The sequence below is a fragment of the Musca vetustissima genome, unplaced genomic scaffold (genome assembly GCF_032173495.1).
Source record: "Musca vetustissima isolate MV318-11 ecotype Yass unplaced genomic scaffold, APGP_CSIRO_Mvet_v1 utg29478, whole genome shotgun sequence".
Lineage (NCBI taxonomy): Eukaryota > Metazoa > Arthropoda > Insecta > Diptera > Muscidae > Musca > Musca vetustissima.
In genome coordinates, this window is record NW_026889417.1 from 98288 (window position 1) to 118508 (window position 20221).

Genomic DNA, 20221 nt, shown 5'->3' on the forward strand with positions numbered 1-20221 from the left:
CAAACTTTTTGTTGACAAATTTTATTTTTTATTCTTTAATATGAATGTAATAGGTGTAAATAAATATAATAATAACACCCAAGGGGTTAAATTATATTTTTGTATATATAGCCAAATAAACTTTAGGACTCGACAATCATAGAATTTTTGAAGTAGGCTTTTTGGGAAGGTCTTGGCTTTTATTTTTTAAGGGTTTATCTAAGAATATTTTTTAGAGGTTTACTCTTGATTTTGAATCGTGTTTTTTGGCGTTTGATTTAAGTGTAAATCTTATTAAAAACATTTTAAGATTATGGGTTAAATGGCATCTTCACAGTTTAAGCATCGATTTTGTATAAAAAAAAAATAAAAAAAATAGGAACAGTTAGGCCTGGATTTTTAATGAATGAAGGCAAGAAAAAACTCAAAAAAAAAAAATGACATCTATAAAAACAAGGTACCAAAATACGGAAAGTAAAATTACAAGATGGGGAATTCGAGTGGGACCTGGGCGAAAGATTCAAATGGAGGTTATATCAAAATATGAATCTTTAAGGAGAATGCTCTTTGAAAAAGTTGTAAAACCACAGAAACACGGAATGCCAATTTTCAGCAACTTCGAAAATGTGCCTAAGATCATCAAAATGTAGACAATGGGTTGGTATAGTTATATGGACCTATACCTATAGCTGGTACGATCAGGAGTGTCGTAATACTACTGATGTGCAAAACGCAGCGTATAGGAAAACCTTGCAGACAGTAGAAACACGTAATGCAATGGAGAATTATCGGGAGAAAAGGAAAGAGGAGAAACGCATTTTCACAAAAAACGACATAAAAAACGTGAGCGTGAGCAAATCGAGATGTACAGGAGTCAAAATGAAGTCCGAAAATTTTACCAACGAGTAAAACACCAAACCGAAGGCTTTGGTGCAGGCACATCCTCCTGTAGAGATGATGAAGGAAACCTGGTGACAAATAAAGACAGCGTGCTGAGGATCTGGAAGGAGCATTTTGATAAATTTCTGGTATCAAATAGTAGCGGCGAAGAGGATACCCCGAACCAATAAGGATGAGGTCAGAATAGCAATCAATCGGCTGAAGAATAATAAAGAAGCAGGTACCGATGGGTTTCAAGCCGAACTATTCAAGACTGGTGGTCAGATGCTGGTCAGGAGCATGCACCAGCTGATTAACACATTTGGCTAGAGGAATGCATGCCCAATGATTGGAACCTCAGCATCCTGTGTCCCGTGCACAAAAAAGGAGACAAGACGATATGTGTCAACTATAAAAGAATAAGTATCTTTCCCACCGCATATAAAGTGCTATCCAGCGTGCTGCATGAACGACTGAAGCCAATGGCTTCATACCTGGAAAATCCACCATTGACCAGATATTCGACTATAAAGCCACATTCGACCGACCTATCCGTTCAGAAGTGTTTAAAGTCATGTCTGCGTTTGGCATTCCTCGAAAATTAATACGGCTATGCAGGATAACTTTAACTGGCACAAGATCAGCAGTTAAAGTCGGAAAGGACCCCCCGAAGCCCTTTAATACCGAACGAGGATTGAGACAAGGTGACCGTTTGTCGTGTGACCCTTATAGCATCCTGCCACTTTTTCCAATATTGACTGCTTAATCCATTATTTTGGACTTTTTTAAAAAACAAAATTGAAGAGCTGACTTTTAGTTTTTTTTTTCTAAGAAAAACATGTTAAAAAGTCGTCAAGTTCAGCCTGACCAAGCAAACACTGAGGCGAACACTTAAAATATATGTAATCGTTCAGGACTTTTATACGTGGCGGGTTCCGCCATAGCATTTATTTTTGGTAGGAAGATTTTTTATACACTTTACGAGTGAGCTTGCTTAAGCATGGTTTTCATGGTAGTTTAGGATTGTCCAAAAATGATTCAAACACATCCTCAGTCCCCAGTAAGTAAGTAGTAAGATGGATTACCTAATAAGAACCCAAAGTACCAAATTATCCCTTAAACACTACAATTTAGAACGTAACGTTATATGGGCGCTATCGTAAAAGGTGGACCAATATTGAGAATTGTATGAGATTTGACACCCAATGAGAATTAAACTACCGTCAATTCGGATGAAAACTGTGTCCACTATTCCCAAACATGGAGGCTATCCTAAAAAATAGACCAACATTAATGGTTTTTGGTACGAAAATGTATTATCCGAAATACCAAATTATAGCCAATTCGGTTGAATAATATCCGAAATACAGAATATTTGGGGGTGCCGTTATATAAGGCTACCACAAAACATTCATCGATATATGCCTTTTCAATAACAAACATCTGAGGAGTAACAGCAATGTGTTTGTAAGAATTCAAAGATCTATCTCCAATATTTCTAGCTCTATCGAGATTTTAACTGACGGGGACATGCATAAATCGACATAGAATTTCATTCTGATCAAACGAAATGACAAATTTAATATACACGCCACCTTGTGGTGGGGGCTATAAACAAGTTGACCGATATAAAACTAATAATATGGTATTGAGGAATGGGGTACTCTGGCATGTAGATTTGCTATGGTAGATGGAGAAGACATAAATCTAGTTAAATTTATCAGATGGAGGTTTTGTAGTGAAGAACTTTTGGTCTTGTACATGGACATTTACAATTTTCAAATTGATTAAGACGGAATGTGGGATTTATTTTTAAAATGAACCACAAAGGAAACCCCACTTAAACTACGATTGACGCGACAAATACTGCGGAATTTACCATATGTTTACAACATAATTATGTCATATATCAAAAAACCTTGTGACAGCGGTGGGATTCGAACCCACGCCCTTTCGGACTGGTGCCTAAAACCAGCGCCTTAGACCGCTCGGCCACGCTGCCTGTTGAGAGCAAGCTCGAGTTCAGTCTGCACAGTGTTTTAAAGTGGATATTTTATTACCTCATATAATCCATGGATATGTAATAAAAAAGGAGGTCAAAGTTCAGCTTAAGGTACTACATACAATGACGACTGCAAAAGAAAAAGTTTATAGGGGAGACTGGGGCACCTTCGGCACTTTTTTTTTAGAGCTCTATATCTCAGAACTTATTCAACATATATACCAACTTTATGGCTGATTGTTGTCCTCTGACACTTAATTATAAAAAATAGTACCAAAAAGATATAAAATAATAGTATTAGTTAAAAAATTGTACAGTTTTGTAAAAAAAGTCAAATTCGCCGAATGTGCCCCAACCCGGGGTAGCTTCGGCATTTGATGGGGCACATTCGGCACCATAGTCATAGCCGGGTAATTGTCATCGCTATCAGTCTGGTTGAAATTCTGATCCTCTAAAAGCTCTATTTGGTTTTAATACGCCACACAATGTTTGAATTATAGGCCTTTATTTTCTAGCGGCGGACGTTTACATCTCAAGGTCGCACACACCATCAGAAATAGGGGTTTTTCTAACGCATTTTCGTCAATACAAGTTTGATCTTATATATGCAATTTCGAGCCATATTAAAGGATTAGTTTTAAAGACAAACTCAAAATCATTTTAAGGAAATAATATTGCACAATCTGTATATGGCCGAATGTGCCCCACTTTAAAATGCCGAATGTACTTTTTTTAGTTTTTTTCATTTTTTCGATCAGATTTGTAAAAACATTATATTTTTAAATATTTTTATTATAATACACATCGTAGTTAACCACTTTTTAATAATATTGTCTTAAAAATTTTAAAAGTTTTATACACGAAATACTTACGAAATGGAAACATCTATAAGAATACAAAAACCGATGTATCTAAATAAGCTTATAGCTAGAAATTTCAAACTTTGTGTCAGTTATTTATTTCGATATTCGATACCTATGTATCGAAACTAGTGATGTATGGTGAGAGCTTCATATCGAAAACGCGATTGCCGAAGGTGCCCCGATGCCGAAGGTGCCCCAGTCTCCCCTACATATTTTCGGACATAAAACACCAAATTAGAATATTCTGAGAATATCGTTATTGAATCCTGAAGTTAAGGGGTTAGGAGGTTATACCGAATTTTAAATATCACAAATCCTTACAAAGAACACATTTTAACCCCACGACCCTAAACAATTCGAAAGCATCCCCGCTTGCTACAAATTATCATTTCACGAAAAATATCCAATTAACACTTAAATAAAATGTCAGAATTCAACATTATCTACTATCTGTTGCCGTTCGCATTGATAATAATAATAATAATGATGATGGCGATGAAGATGTTACTGACACTGACATCTTAACTTCCTTTAACCCTTTTTACTGTTTACCCCTTTACCCTTTACATGTTGGCGGTGTAACATTACATTTGACAAGAACGAGTGCACACTCAAATTTAACGACCATTAAACGGAAACATGTTGATTTCCTTCACAGGCCACAGTCGACCTTTCTTCGCTTTTGGACCTAACTAACCACCCATGGCGTTAATGGTCTTGATGGGCTTTAGGTCTTGATTTGTTAGAAGAAGAAAAAGAGGAAGATTAAAAGGAACAAATCCTCAAGGAAATTAAATAAATTTTAATTTCTCGCTAAAATTACCACCGCCAAAACCACACAAACTACGTAACTAGAGGCTAAACATTTTAAAATTAGAATCAAATCTAATAATTAACCACTATTTTGGTGACAGTGAGGGTTGGGGGGAGGAAATGGCCATTGCACCACAGGCCACCAACCAAATGATGAGGGTTTATCGCGTGTAGGTGAAGTTAAGCGGAAATCTATGTCAAAAGAACACTTTTTGGCGGTACATGATTTTTCTTTGATATTCTCATAATTATTTTTGGCGGATATAGCATAAATTTCTTTAACCACAATCATTGGGAATATAGGCAAGGGTTTCGTTCTGTTTTTCAACATATGTATTTAAAATTTCGACTTTTGTTAAAAAAATGTGAAATATAGCTTTAGCCTTTAAGGGGTTATGAGTACTATTTGATCACAAAAAAATAATTATTATAATTTTTATCAATAATTCTACCAAACTTTATTAAATTTTTTCTTCTGAAATTTCACGTTTTATTTTTTATTGAATGCACGTTGGGTAGAAAATCTCCCCACCAACAATTATCAATATTTGTTTACTCTTGGATGGTGTTGGTTTTTCTATGCCACATAAAATTTTTGTAGTTTTGAATTTCCTATTTTGCTTCTACATTTTTTTCTTATTAATGTCTTGTCTCGTTGTCTGATTGACATCCATGTTAAGGGGACCTCCTCATTCTCGGGGTCAAATATTTTTTTTTGATTTAATTCGAATCTACACTAATTCAAGAATGTCCCTACAAAATTTCAACTGAAAATCTCAAGAACCCTTGAAGATATAGCCGATTTATTGCGTCAGCATCAAGTGACGGCTAAAGGGCTTCTGAAACTTTAAAAGCGTTTTTCTCTTTTGCGAATGGTGGACACGATAACTCAAGAACGAATAACCCAATCGATTTCAAATTTTTACACGTTTCTCTGTGGGTGTATAGCTATTGTATGAACTAGGATAAAGCCAATCGGGGAAGAAATTCCTTATATTTTAAATTAGTTTGTGGTAAAAAAGACGATTTTCCAAAAAAAAAAAAAATCAAAGTTCCGAAATTTTGTTAATTGTTTTGCGAAGTCAATAACAACAATTCATACGAGAGCCAGACATGTACTCTTTCTAACATCGTTGGAATTTTCGGATTCCGATGTTCCAGTGAGGAGTTATCATGCCCGCAATCAAAAATAAGGACTTTTTTGGTCACTAAAATCAACAACAAAATTTTTTTGTAAATTATTTTTCTTCCTTTTTAAATCTTCAAATATATATATGGGCAAAGTTACAAACCTTAACAAGCATTGGTATTCATTTACCACCCCATTTAAAATCTTAAAAATAAAAAAACGAGAAATTAGGGGGGGGGGGTCCCTTAAGTCTCATTTAGAACAATCATCACATATTACAAAATTAAACAATCACGTTGCTAATATCAATACTTGATTGTCATATTATATCTGGTATTATATCGAAATAATTTGGAAAATACATATGCGAATTTTATAATAGCAATGCAGTGTCTGAAATAAACCAACAATGAAATGCTAAACTAACCACAATCGAGGTAGTGTTTGTTAGCAAGAGGGACAATAATTGTCAAACAACTGGTTACAAAACTAGCATACTAATGCAACTTTTTCATATTTTTGAAAAAAGTGGCTTTCACACGATTATAAGAAATTGTAATCGTATTTTAAGTGAGGTACATGGACACACGATTATAAGAAATTGTAATCGTATTTTAAGTGAGGTACATGGACCATATGAAGAAAAATTATGAATGGATTATGAAAATATTCATTAAAATTGCTTTCTGTTCATTCTGTAGTTTATAATGTCAATATCTGCTTACGTTTTGGTATATCTCTATAACGTGGCCGAGTAATTTTCGAAATTTTAAAGTCTTTAGCCCATTTCACCAATACGTGGCTGTAATTTGATATATAGGGTTCTTGATGGCTGACATTCACATTTATAGAGAAAAATATCAATCTGTTCTGACAATGCCCCCATATAAGGATAGCGACTCATTGTCAATATTTTCAAAGTATTAGAAGCCTTTTGCCAGTGTAGTGACTAAAATTTTGCATTCCATGTTATTGGAGGCTAACATAAATGTTATATTCCAACTTTTAACATACACACAACATTTAAAACGCATTTAAAATTCTTCAAATCGTTGGGAATCTTTATGTGAACTATGACATCGTAAACTGTCAGCTACTAGATCGATTCTGCTCTGATACAATTAAATATCAAATCACGGACACCCAGGTTGGAAAACTAGACTGGGAACTACAACAAACTAAAAAAAAATTAGCAGAACCTTTCAGAAATCCAGAGACCCAATTTACAGCCAGTCATTGTGAAAATGAGTTAATGAGTGTCGGGGACTTTATACGGGGCTATGCCCGTATTGAACATATTTTGCAAATATTGTTTACATTCAAGACACTAGAATCCAATTTATAGCCCTTTTGGGTAGAGAATTAGTTTTGAAACTTAAAAATATCGAAGGGGGTTATACAAAAGAATGGACCTATTCATATACCTTTTGTGGAAATTTTGATAAAAAATCTCAATGTTCCGTAGGTTCCGTTCAAAAACATGGACCCATATTCAACATTTTCTGGAAGTACTTCTAGCACATGTGAACAATTATGTCAAAGTCATTCTTGTGCAATACGAGATTTGTGTTTAGGGATTATTGTCCTGATAAAGTAAAAAAAAAAAAGAAATTACATTCTACCCTCATTTTCAACAAAGGGTCTAAGGTTTTCATTTGAAATTTCAATATTTAATGCATCCAGGGATGTGATGTAGAACCACCGAATGGATGTCGTTTCGCGATACATTTCTGAACTGCAGTTGTTTTTTATTCACACGCAGTATGATTTCCACCTGAGACAATGAATTCCATTTTTCACTCGCAAATGAAAGTCATTTTTTGCTTTATTTTGGTTAATAAATTACGTCTTACGGGCAACTGGTCAATGTCTCACGATTCATATTAATGTCCAACTTTTTTTTAACCATTTGAGGGGCCAGCGCTGATCCCATTGGAGATCCCATCAAATATATGTATTCCGGTTCAGAATCTTTCTACCCGTCAGTTGTAATCAAAATTTATGATACAATTTTGAGCATACATTGCAACTACTCCTAGAATGTATGTTTCGTATTGAAAATGGAATATATCGGTCCATGTCCATGTATAATTCCCATATTTCGGTACCTCCCATTTTCTTGTTTTTAACCCTTTATGGACCAATGTTGCCCACAGGCAACAAAATGTTTTCGAGCTTATATTTAATACGAGGCAAGTAAATGTAAATTTTTTGGATTACATATGTTAAGAGCTAATTATGGACGACACACATCAAAAGAAAAATTTTAAAAATTAAAATTTTTGGAGAAGTTATACGCTTTTCAATACATAGATGAGTGCAAAAATATGTACAGTACCAAATTGTGTATACAGTCCAAAATATTTAAATCGCTTCGTATTCGCAATGTACGAATTGTACCCTCTAAATTGTTGTTGAGTCTTGTAAAAAAGAATCTGGAGAATAATTAAAAGTGATTTTTTCGGCGATATTACATTTGCATTTGTTGATATTGGACTTATATTTTTCGGAAAGAAGGTACTGTATCTCTCGAATGCAAGGAGGTAGCGACGTCAAATTTGGTTCATATCTTATTTAGAATAGTTACATTAAATCTGAGCACAGAAAATAGTTCTATTGTCACGGGCAAAAATTCGGGCCGCGAAGGGTTAAGAATTTTGGGCAAGTTCTACAGCCTGCAATTTTGTATTTTTGGATATCACTGAGTAGGTAATCGTCATACCAAAAATTATGAATATTGATTAACCCTTTGTGGCCCAATGTTGCCCACAGGCAACAAAATGTTTTAGAGCTTATATGTATTATACAGCTAGTAGATATCCATTCTTCGGATTTCCTATGTCAAGACCTGATTATGAACGACACATATCAAAAGAAAAATCTAAAAAATTAAAATTTTTGGTAAAGTTATGAGCTTTTTAATACAGACAAAAGGGCAGAAATGTGTACAGTACTAGTTTGTGTATACAGTACAAATTATTTAAATCGCTTCGTATTCGAAATGTACAAATTCTGTCATCAGAATTATTTTTGATCCTTGTAAAACAGAATATAGAGAATAATTTAAAATGATTTTTCCGCCGATTTTGCATTTGGTTTTCTTGATATTGGGCTTTTATTTTTCAGAAAGAATGTACTGTATCTCCCGAATGCAAGGATATGTCGATGTCAAATTTTGTCCATATCCTATCTAGGATAGTTGCATTAAATCTATGAACAGAAAATTGTTCTATGATTACGGAAAAAAATTCGGGGCTCAAAGGGTTAAAGTTTTATGGTAGCCCCCAATTTCCCAAAAATTCGGTATTTTTGGGAATTTGGGCACAATTTTTAGTCAAATTGGCTATATTATTTATTTCGGATTATGTAAAAAAATTAAAGCTATTGGTTGAAGCTGCAGTTTGATTATTAGGCACATTTTGATGTTTGGTTATAATTGTTTGACATATATTCCCATTATAATTTGTTATATCTCTCATATCACGGTGCCCCCAATTTTGGTATTTTGAGAATTTCCGACATTTTTTTTCCACCATTCCTCGTCATTTTATCTGATATATATAATTTATTTTTTACTTATTCAGTTATAAGACATTGGCATTCTTTTTGAATCAAAAATAAGTTAATTGACCAAAGAGAAATATAATTTTCCAGTTTGCTTGATTTTATTTTCCAAATTATTATAAAAAGGTCAAAAATATATTATTTCAAAAATTTAATCATTAATAAAAAAGAAAAAATATCAAATTTCACCAATTATACAATTGTCATTATTTACTGACAATAACAACAAAAACGCGTAACATTGTACTCTTTTCCCATTACGATGAAAAACTCACAGTACACATTACATACATCTGGCGCAATAAAGGGTTTCGGCTTGTTGCTATGCTGATTTTTTTCTAACAAAACAAAAACAACCCTTGTTTTTGTAACCACCTTAAATGGTGCACAGAAAACGAATAAAATAAACAAAAAATAAAATAAAAAATGTGACAGCGGTGGGATTCGAACCCACGCCCTTTCGGACTGGTGCCTAAAACCAGCGCCTTAGACCACTCGGCCACGCTGCCTATACCAGCATGTTGACAAACTGTGTATTTCAATGCAGTTGTGATGAATTTTTTAAATAAATTGTAGTATGATCATAAGATCAAATTACTTATTAACGAATGTTTTACTGCTGTTCTAAATTTTTTGGTCGACTGATGTCTGAGTGTTGGAAAGAGAGTTAATAATTTTTTTATGGAAAATACGTAAAGATTTTATGTGGTTTGTGTGCATTGAATGTTGTCGGCATCATAATGTGGTTAAGAGTGTTTTTCTTTTGTATGTATTTACATATCTACAAATAATAAACTGTGATGATACATAAATACATAAATCATTTAAGCAACAAACAAACATACACAGGACGTGGCATGTATAATTTTCATCATGTAATGTTTTTTGATGATTGATAAAAAATTGTTTTATTTTCACAAACAAAACGTGGATTTTTAAAAAAATATTTTCAATGACTAAAGGATCATTAAGCGTTTATTTTATAAAGAATGTTTTTTAAGGACCAAAAGACCAATATGTGGGTGTTTTTATACCATCCACCATAGTATGGAGGGTATAATAATTTTGTCATACCGTTTGTAACTCATCGAAATATTCATTTCCGACCCTATAAAGTATATATATTCTTGATCAGGGTAAAATTCTAAGACGATCTAGCCTTGTCCGTCCGTCTGTCCGTCTGTTGTAATCACTCTATCTTCTGAAGGAATTGTGGTAGAGTGCTGTAATTTTGCATAGGTTTGTCTTTTGTCTGCAGGCAGGTCAAGTTCGAAGATGGGATATATCGGTTCACGTTTAGGCATAGCTCCCATATAATAGTACCCCCCAATTTTCGGCATTTTCGGGCTCTTGAGCGCGTTTTTCAACCGAATACACTGAAATTTGGTACATTGAGTTCTTATTGGGTACTTAATGTCTCCACAAACAATTATAAATATAGGTCCACTTTTTCTGGTAGTCCCCGTATAACGGTACCTCCTAATTTTCAGTATTTTGGGGGTTTTGATTGTATTTTTCCACCGAATTGGCTGTAATTTAGTATTTTGAGTTCCTAATAGGTACCAAATCTCTCCACAAAAAATTATGAGTATTGGTCAATTTTTTCGGATAGTCCCCATAAAAGGGTACCCCCAATTTTCGGTATTTTGGGGTTCTTGAGCGCGTCTTTCAACCAAATTCGTTGAAATTTGGTACTTTGAGTCTTTAAAATCTCTCCAATAAAATATATAATATAACATTAATTAGGCATAACCCTCATATAATGATATCCCCAAATATTTGCTACTTCCTACACTATCTAATCATTGGTCCCCCTTTAGGCATAGTCTCATATAACTTTGTAATATAAATTACAGAGTTGGGCCACTTTTTAGAGCTTATAGATTTTAGAAAAATCCCCATTAAAATTGCTGAAATTTGTATTTGGTGTACATAATCGTTTGTAGAATTATCGGTATATGCCCACTTTTTGGTATGTTCCCTATATTTTTATTGCAAGTATCTGTCAGTATAACTATGGTGGAGGGTATCCAAAGTTCGGCGCGGCCGAACTTAACGCTTTTTTCACTTGTTTAAAAAATATTTTTTTAGAATGGAAAGACCGATAAACTTGATTTTTTTAAAGAATATTTTTTCAAGAACCAATAAAATTCAATGTTTTTTAAAGAATATTTTTTTCAAGAACCAAATAACCAATAAGCGTGGATTTTTTTAAGAATATATTTTTAAGAACCAAATGACCAATAATCGTGGAATTTTAATAGAAGACCTCAGAGGTCTTCTATACACATAAGGCCCGAAATGTATTTTAGAAAAAAATGTTCTTTTGTTTTTGCAAAATAGTCAGGCTTAATCCCAGTTTGCTGTTTTTATAAAAAAACAACTATTTATTAGTGGGGAATGTATGGCACTGTCCGCCGAGGGGTAAGGCGGGGAAGACTATAGTTTCGGATCTCGCCACTGATCCTCATCAGTTCCCTTAGTTTTTTGTTGGGATATTCTCCCCAGAAGCTATTAATAGCTTCTTTATAAAAAAACCTTTCAAACCCAAATGTCTCTTGTGACAATTCGAAGTTCTTACGTTACCAGCGATACGACCCCAATGCCTTACCCCTCGGCGGACAGTGCCATACATTCCCCACTAATAAATAGTTGTTTTTTTATAAAAACAACAAACTGGGATTAAGCCTGACTATTTTGCAAAAACAAAATACAAATGGTATCCCAAATAACCCGCCAAACACTACTGAAAAATGTTCTTTAAAAATTCTGAATCGAAAACCTCTGACGGCTCTCTAGGTATTAAAGACGTATGAAAAATTTATTAGTAGTAGACCTATAATGTTCCAGTTTCTCTGAGCGGCTTTTTCAGTATAGAGGATCTCTGGAAACTTTCTATGGCCTCCGAGGGTTTTCTATGTTAAAAATAGGGTATTCAATGTTTAGAACTCTTGACTCTTATATTTCTAGAAGACTTCTTTATAGATGTTCTGGAGAAGGGATTCTTTACAGAGGAGATAATTTTTATAGGCCAGGGATATATATATATATAGACGAGAAGTCTTTACGAAGGCTACACTATATTTTTTTGCGCATATTTTGCCTGGCGCCATCTGACATGTCCATTGAAAAGTTTTACAGTTTTTAGAATAAACTTGTGGAGTTCGATTACACGTATGACAACGTGTTGTGTTGTTTGCAGAGGTAGATTATCGAGTATCGATTACGGATTTGTAGAGGATAAAAAACATATTTGCAAAAAATTGTCATTATAGGCACAAAAAAATAGGTAGGTGGATAATTTTAGCAGCATTATACCTTCAGCCTTAAGGCTAATGAGCATAGATACACTTTGGTATGACAAAAATGTGACTCATTGAAATACCGGTGTTCTACCCCAAGCTTCAAGTTTCTACAGATTCCCAATCAGAGTGTGAATGAGATATTCATCTGAATTCTTTACACAACCTGAAGTTTGTTATAGCGAACAAGTCTGCATCATTAACTGAAATATGACAATTTTTGAGTTATACCGGTCTTGCAGCAATGTTTCGATTCTTTAGTTAAAAATAATTCTGTCGGAAAATATTGGAATATTCCTGGTACTATACCAATTTTAGATATTTTAAAGACCTAACTCATGATCTACGTTTCATCTTGCAGTTAATTCCGCACACGTAAGGAGCATTTCTTATATATACCCAAAGTGGTTTAGGGTATATCATAGTCGGACCTTTTCGACTTTGTTGCTTTACTTACTGTTTTTCTTCTTTGTATAACAATTATAATTAAATAAAGACAATTATAATTAAATATAATTAAATAAAGAAATTATATATAGAAAGAAATGCATTGATAATACCTACACGGTCAATTGAACATCGAATCTTGCCATGAACCCGACGCATTGATAGCAGGCGACATGAGATTTTGTATATAAATCGATTTTTTGATCGTAAAAAATCTTCAGTCGGTATTCATTTGGCATTGCTACTCGGATTAACAATACGCATTTTAAAAATTATAATTAATTGAAAATCGTTACATTGCCAATATCGTTTATAATGGCAAAATTGGTATTTCTACTTTTATTTGCGACAACGCTAGTGGTGAATAGTTGTATTGCCCGTAAAATTGGTTTTCGTCGCAATAATTTTCCCTATCTTGACGATGGAGCTACATCACGTATTTTTAGCGGACATAAGGCAGATCTGGGAGAATTTCCATGGTTGGTAAATTTGGAGTATCGATCACGTAAGTAGACCAATTTGTTTCTTTTTGGGATTGATCAACACTTTATATTTATCAGTTCACAATAAATTGGAGTTGTTATGTGCCGGCAGCATTATCAATCGTCGTTTTATTCTAACAGCTGCTCAGTGTGTGACGGGTAAAATGGAGTCCATTGGAAAACTGTAAGAATTGCAACTTTGATTATATGTTAAAAACATTAAGTCGATCAAATATTTTAGGATATCTGTTCGTGTCGGTGAACATGATATACGTACTGATCTTGATTGTGAGGGGAATATTTGTGTTGATCCATACCAACGATTCAAAATCGAGAGATATATCGTTCATCCCGACTACTATGTTGACGGACATAATAGGATATATAATGATATAGCATTAGTGCAACTTAATAACGATATTGTATATTCTAAATCTATTGCGCCTATAGGTCTACCCGAGAAGAATTTACCATCGTTGATACCGGGACAAAAATTAACAGTTGGTGGTTGGGGAGCTGGTTGGATGGATGAAGTCTGGTGTATGTATTGTTATGCTGCATTGCTTTTTTTTCTCAATATTCTCTTGTTATTTATGATTTTTCGTTTCTCTTTCAAGATGGAAAAAATATACCAGTTAAACAACTTGAAAATGTTCCCTATGTTCTTAATGAAAATTGTGAAATGGCCAATAGTACAAGTCACTTATGTGCTGGCGAATTTCGAAAGGATAGTTGTGATGGTGATGGTGGTGGTTCATTGATTCGTTTTGTGAATCACAAACCAATCATTGAGGGTATTGTTTCCTATGGCTACGGATGTGGAATGGAAACACCTTCAGTTTATACTCGCGTCTCATCGTTTTACGATTGGATTCGTGATAATGCTGTACCCGTTAAACATGAATAAATAACATGTTTAGAAAAATCTCAGAATTGTTCTCAAAATATTTAATTATATATTCGGCAATACTAACAAATGTTGTTATCAACAAACTTCAATAAAAATAGATGTATGTTGAGCAAACTAAAAAAATGGAGAGTAATTCAAAAGGAGATTGACAGGAGGAGTTACAAAATGGTGCATAACGGTTCAAGCTTACATTTTTCACCCATCTAGAATTCCCAGCCATTAAGAAAACTAAATAACTCGGAAGTCTATTCAAAATTTCCTTGAAATTTTAAGGATGTGGGGTCTCAAACAATTCAATCTCAATTCGGCATGCTATGCTAGATTTCGTGTCAATCGAAGAAAGATTAGATTGTTGGTGCATCAAACTAAGCAATTTGTTTGAAACGATTGCTCTGGAAGGTAACAATCGATTCGGTGTCAATTTAGCTTGTCGCAATAATTTTTTTCTGATGCAGGCTGTGGTATTATTGTTAGAAATCGAAGGCCTAGATTTTTAAGTGATTTTCTATGGTGTGGATTTTTGATGAATTTTTAAGGCGCATAATTTATGTCGAGGATTTTTTCCAATAATGTTCTAAGGCGAGAAAGAAAATAAAGCATCATAAATATTAACGTTCGTATTGTATAGCATTTTCGAGTGCGATATTTGTAGGAGCGTCTGAGCGAGTATGTGTTGTGGCAGTGAGCGAAGTATCATAAACAAAATCGATACCAACTTCGACGATCGCAGCACTGAAAAATCCACTATGCATTCGAAAATTACGAATGCGATCTCTAGCAGAGAGCGTAGAAAAAACGTACAAAAACTCTCTCATACAGTCCGAGCCAGGTGGGAATGACTCTTAGGAGAATTACAGAGAAGATTTCCCCATTGAATCTATACAGTGGCCAAACAATGTGATTAATTGGTATGCTGAAGAAATCATACATTGCTTTAGAGTATTTAAAAAAAAAAATTCTTTGGCTTTTCTGAGATCAAATATCAATATATGTTAGTCTCTATATAACGGTTAATCCAAGTTTTGGCATTTTGGGGTAAATTTGTTTTCGATAGCTCAAAATTCAAATCTGGGAGTCAGTAGTTGGACATGTTGTTACATGTTTCAAAATGCATTTTGTAAAGACTGTACGTTTCCACGTCATGTTTATTACATATCATATAAACACCTTCTTTTAAGAGACATATTTCACAATTTTAAATTATATTTTCAAGACACTGTTTCACTATTTCTCCAGTTATAAGCTATTGGTTATAAAAAAAATCCCTCGCCTCCCTAGAACTTGAACAGTAATGTTTTTGAATGAATTTTACAGAAATTTCAAGATCAAGGCATTCTGCCACATTTCTTGGAATCAACAACTTGCTGTACATTCAACAATGTTAACCCTTTAAGTCGCAAATACTTATCCTATGTTTTGTACGACGGCGAATTTGTTGATGCATTTAAATCGATACGCAATTTATTTACGAAAGCGCACTCATAAAAAGATTTATATTTTGACATAACGCCCATATAAAGGTTCCGAAGAATTTTCTCAAGGAAGTGATTCTAATTACAAAAAATACGTTTGTCGAACATTTTCTATGCCCATTTCTTGACATAACTCCCACGATTACTTTCCTGCTTCCTGGTGTATAAAAACAGTTTTCAACCTGTGTTTCTGTAATTTGTTTTTTTTTTTTTTTAATAAACAAAATCTATATATATAAAAGAGTTGCGTTATAAGTGACTGACTGATCATCAACGCCCAGACGAAACGGCTAAAGCTAGAAGCTTGAAATTTGGCATGTAGGTGGGGTTTGGTGAGTAGGCGTGTGATAAGGCGGGGTTTTTGGAAATTCGTACTAAAAGGTACTAAAAAGTACTAAAAACTGTATTACGCGGGAACGGTTAGATGTAGAACTTTGAAATTTGGCACGTAGCTTTGTCTATGGCGAGCGGACTAGAATTTGTGAAAAAATTTGGAATTTAGTACTTAGATGTACTAACCAGCGAGCGGAGCAGTATAGTCGGACGGGGCCGACCATATAATACCCTACACAACTACCACGGAACTCAAATTTTCTGTCTCATGGAACATTTTAAAGCGATCAGCGCTATAGTTCCCCTCTGTAGAGTGATAATGGGTTACTAAATAATATACGAATACGGAGATACCTGTAAATATTTAGGCGTAACTCCCACATCCGAGCACATACAACAACAATAATTGGTATTAATGTAAAGGTCAACCACTCCTCTTGGATATAATATCAACTTCTCGAGTCTATGTCCTTCAGGGGCAAATATATACGCTATAGAATACAAATTTTGTCATTTTTCACACAAAATTCAGGATCCATTTGACCCGCTAAATATTGACCGATCGTTATCAAAACAGGCATGCTTATTCTTTGGCCCGATCCCCTTCTCCATGCAAAATTTCACGATGTTCGGGCCATTATTGCGACCTCTGGAGCGACCAGAAAAATCGAAAAAAAATTAGTATTTGGTCCATTTCATGCCCTAAATATTAACCGATCTTTTCCAAAAACAATAGGGGTCTTCATTGGCCAGAACCCATCATACATGCAAAATTTCGTGAAGATTGGTCCATAACTGTGGCCTGTATCGTGTTTACAAATTATAATGGACAGACGGACGGACACACATGTCTAGATCGACTCAGTTAGTCGATATGACGATCGGTATACTTAAAGGTGGGTCTATGACCAATATTTCGCGGCGTTACAAACTTTTGGGGCTGCACAAAGCTATAATACCCTGACAACATAGTTGTGTAGGGTATAAAAAGTACTAAATATTGTATTTGAATGGAATTGGTGAAGATTCATAACTGAAACTTGGTATGGAGCTTAAGCCATTACAAAGAGAATACTGTGCAAAAATATTTTTTGGACATTAGTACTAAAAGGTACTAAAAAGTACTAAAACTGTATTACTCCGGAACGGTTGGAAGTAGAACTCTGAAATTTGGTATGCAGCTTTGTCAGTGATTAGCAAATCAGAATTTGAGAACAAGTTATGGAAATTAGTACTAAAGGTACTAAAATGTACTAAATATTATACTACGATGGAAAATGTAGAGATAGATGTCTGAAATTTGGTATGTAGCTTAAGTCATTAAAAATAAAATGATGTACAAAAAATATTTTTTGGAAATTAGAACAAATATGGTACTAAATAGTACTAAAAACTGTATTACGCCAGAACGGCTGGAACTACAACTCTAAAATTTGGTATGCAGCTTTGTCATTTATAAACAAATCAGAATGTGTGAACAAATTTTGCAAATTAGTACTAAATATTATACTACGATGAAACAGGTAGGGATAGATATCTGAAATTTGGTATGTAACTTAAGCTATTACAAGTAGAATGATGGGCAAACATATTTTTTGTTTTTGTTTTTTTGTAAATTAGTACTAGAATATATTAAAAAGTTCTGAAATTTCACATATAGCTTTAACTATTTCAAATAGAATACTATGCCATTTTTTTTTTTAATTTAGCACTAAAGTTGCGATAAAAAGTACTAAATATGTAAATACAATGTAACTGGTAGAAATAGAAATCTGTAATTTTGTATGTAGCTTACTCTAAGCATAACTTTTTGGAATTAGTACTAAATACTGTAGTATAATGGAACCGGTAGGAATAGAAATCTGAAACACGGCACATAGATTTAATTATTACAAATACTATGCTATATATTAATATATTTTTGAAATTTGTACTAAAATGGTACAAAATATTAACTTATAATGGAAAAGTCATAGATTGAGATCTGAAATTTAGTATGTAGCTTAACTATTACAAATAGACCGATATGCACAAAATTGTACTAAATATTGTACCATAGTGAATGGTAAAAAATATAAATGTAAATTTAGAGTACAAAAATATCCAACGATAATTAACAGGCTTGGTTTATTGAAAATTCGTACTAAATGGCATCATTAATACAAAATATTGCACAGTATGGGAACATTTTTTGTATATTATAAACAAATAGAATACGAATCGAATACAAGTACTAAATATTGTATACGGTAGAATGGATGAAGATAGGAACCTGTTATTAAATAATTATCTGGAACTATGACAATAACAATTTATACATAAAAATTTTGCATTAATAACTTCTAAAATGTACTAAAAAGTACAACACATTGTATACGGCGGTACGGGTGGATATAAAAACAATGCTTTTGGCAATATTGTTTGACATTTGTACTTAAAGTACTAAATATTTTATACGACAGAACGAGTAGAGGTAGAGTCCTGAAATTTTGTATGTATATTTTGTTTAAACAAATTAAAAAAAGTATTTTTTTTTTAATTTTTAGTAAAAAGTACTAAATAGAAAATGTTAGAGAAAGATATCCGAATTTTAGTATTACTCTTTGACTATGGTAAATAAAATGTTTAATGGAAATATATACGGTTATATGAAATATAGTTTGGAATCCCACATGAATCTATACTACAGCGAATGATTATTTGAATTTTGGTTAAAATTTCTAGTGTAGTGAAAAACAGGCGAGACTTCAAATACAAATAAGTGAAACTATGCAATAAGCCGCTGAACATCACAAGTACTAAAGTGTAGTCAATTTTAAATGCTAAAGTTCCAAATTTTCTAAAATAACAATACTGATATTTCCAATGATGTTTCCAACCACATTGGATCGATATTTTGATGTAATGAATAGACCTCGGATTTTTGCATATTTTTTATGCTTTATCCGATTGGACTCAAATTTTGTATTTAGGCGTTTCATGCTTTAATTAATCGATATTTGGGGTCATGTCAAAAATAAGCAAAAAATATGCAAAATATATGCAAAATATATGCAAAATATGCAAAAATATGCAAAATATGCAAACATATGCAAAATATGCAAAATATATGCAAGGTATGCTAGGTCGCAATATTAAAGATAGAACTTTGAAATTTTGCACATATATTATTATTACTCCTAGGATGTTTGGTATTGGAAATGGGATATATCGGTCCACGTTTTAGTATATCGCCATATAACGGTTATATATGTTTGCATGTTTTATACATATATTTAGCAAATTTTTCATAATGCCCCAAAAATCTAACAGTTGAACCATGAAACGCATACATACACAATTAGATTTCTATAGGTTAAAAATAAAGAAAGCACACAAATTCGAAAACTACCCTGAATTTTTTTTTTTTTGATTAAAATGATTGCATATGTGAAATATGTTGCTCATATTTGCACATATTTTGCATATTTTTGCCTATATTTTTCATATTTTTTGCATATTTCTCGCATATCGACCTAGCATACCGTGCATATTTTTTTGTATATTTTGCATATGTTTGCATATATTTTGCATATGTTTGCATATTTTGCATATGTTTGCATATTTTGCATATATTTTGCATATGTTTGCATATATTTTGCATATTTTGCATATATTTTGCATATTTTTGCATATGTTTGCATATTTTGCATATATTTTGCATATGTTTGCATATATTTTGCATATTTTGCATATGTTTGCATATATTTTGCATATTTTGCATATTTTTGCATATGTTTGCATATATTTTGCATATATTTTGCATATTTTGCATATATTTTGCATATTTTGCATATGTTTGCATATTTTGCATATATTTTGCATATGTTTGCATATATTTTGCATATTTTGCATATATTTTGCATATTTTTGCATATTTTGCATATTTTTGCATATTTTGCATATGTTTGCATATTTTGCATATATTTTGCATATGTTTGCATATTTTGCATATATTTTGCATATTTTTGCATATTTTGCATTTTTTGCATATATTTTGCATATAT

General features: G+C 33.1%; 1 protein-coding gene and 2 non-coding genes across 3 annotated transcripts; 1 reads left to right on the plus strand and 2 right to left on the minus strand.

The window, feature by feature from the left end:
* Nucleotides 1-2780: 2780 nt before the first annotated feature.
* On the minus strand, nucleotides 2781-2860 carry Trnal-uag (transfer RNA leucine (anticodon UAG)). Its single transcript has one exon. It is a non-coding gene; the product is annotated as a tRNA-Leu (tRNA).
* Nucleotides 2861-9658: 6798 nt separating this feature from the next.
* On the minus strand, nucleotides 9659-9738 carry Trnal-uag (transfer RNA leucine (anticodon UAG)). Its single transcript has one exon. It is a non-coding gene; the product is annotated as a tRNA-Leu (tRNA).
* Nucleotides 9739-13293: 3555 nt separating this feature from the next.
* On the plus strand, nucleotides 13294-14367 carry LOC133337121 (serine protease 7-like). The gene is made up of 4 exons (XM_061545386.1): nucleotides 13294-13483; nucleotides 13539-13644; nucleotides 13702-14000; nucleotides 14078-14367. The coding sequence occupies exons 1-4, from the start codon at nucleotides 13294-13296 to the stop codon at nucleotides 14365-14367; spliced, it is 885 nt and encodes a 294-aa protein (XP_061401370.1).
* Nucleotides 14368-20221: the final 5854 nt, after the last annotated feature.

Coding starts and splice junctions, on each gene's coding strand:
- LOC133337121 (XM_061545386.1), top strand. CDS start 13,294: ATGGCAAAATTGGTATTTCTACTTTTATTTGCGACAACGCTAGTGGTG. Junction 13,645..13,701: donor ATGGAGTCCATTGGAAAACT/GTAAGAATTGCA, acceptor CAAATATTTTAG/GATATCTGTTCGTGTCGGTG. Junction 14,001..14,077: donor TTGGATGGATGAAGTCTGGT/GTATGTATTGTT, acceptor TTCTCTTTCAAG/ATGGAAAAAATATACCAGTT.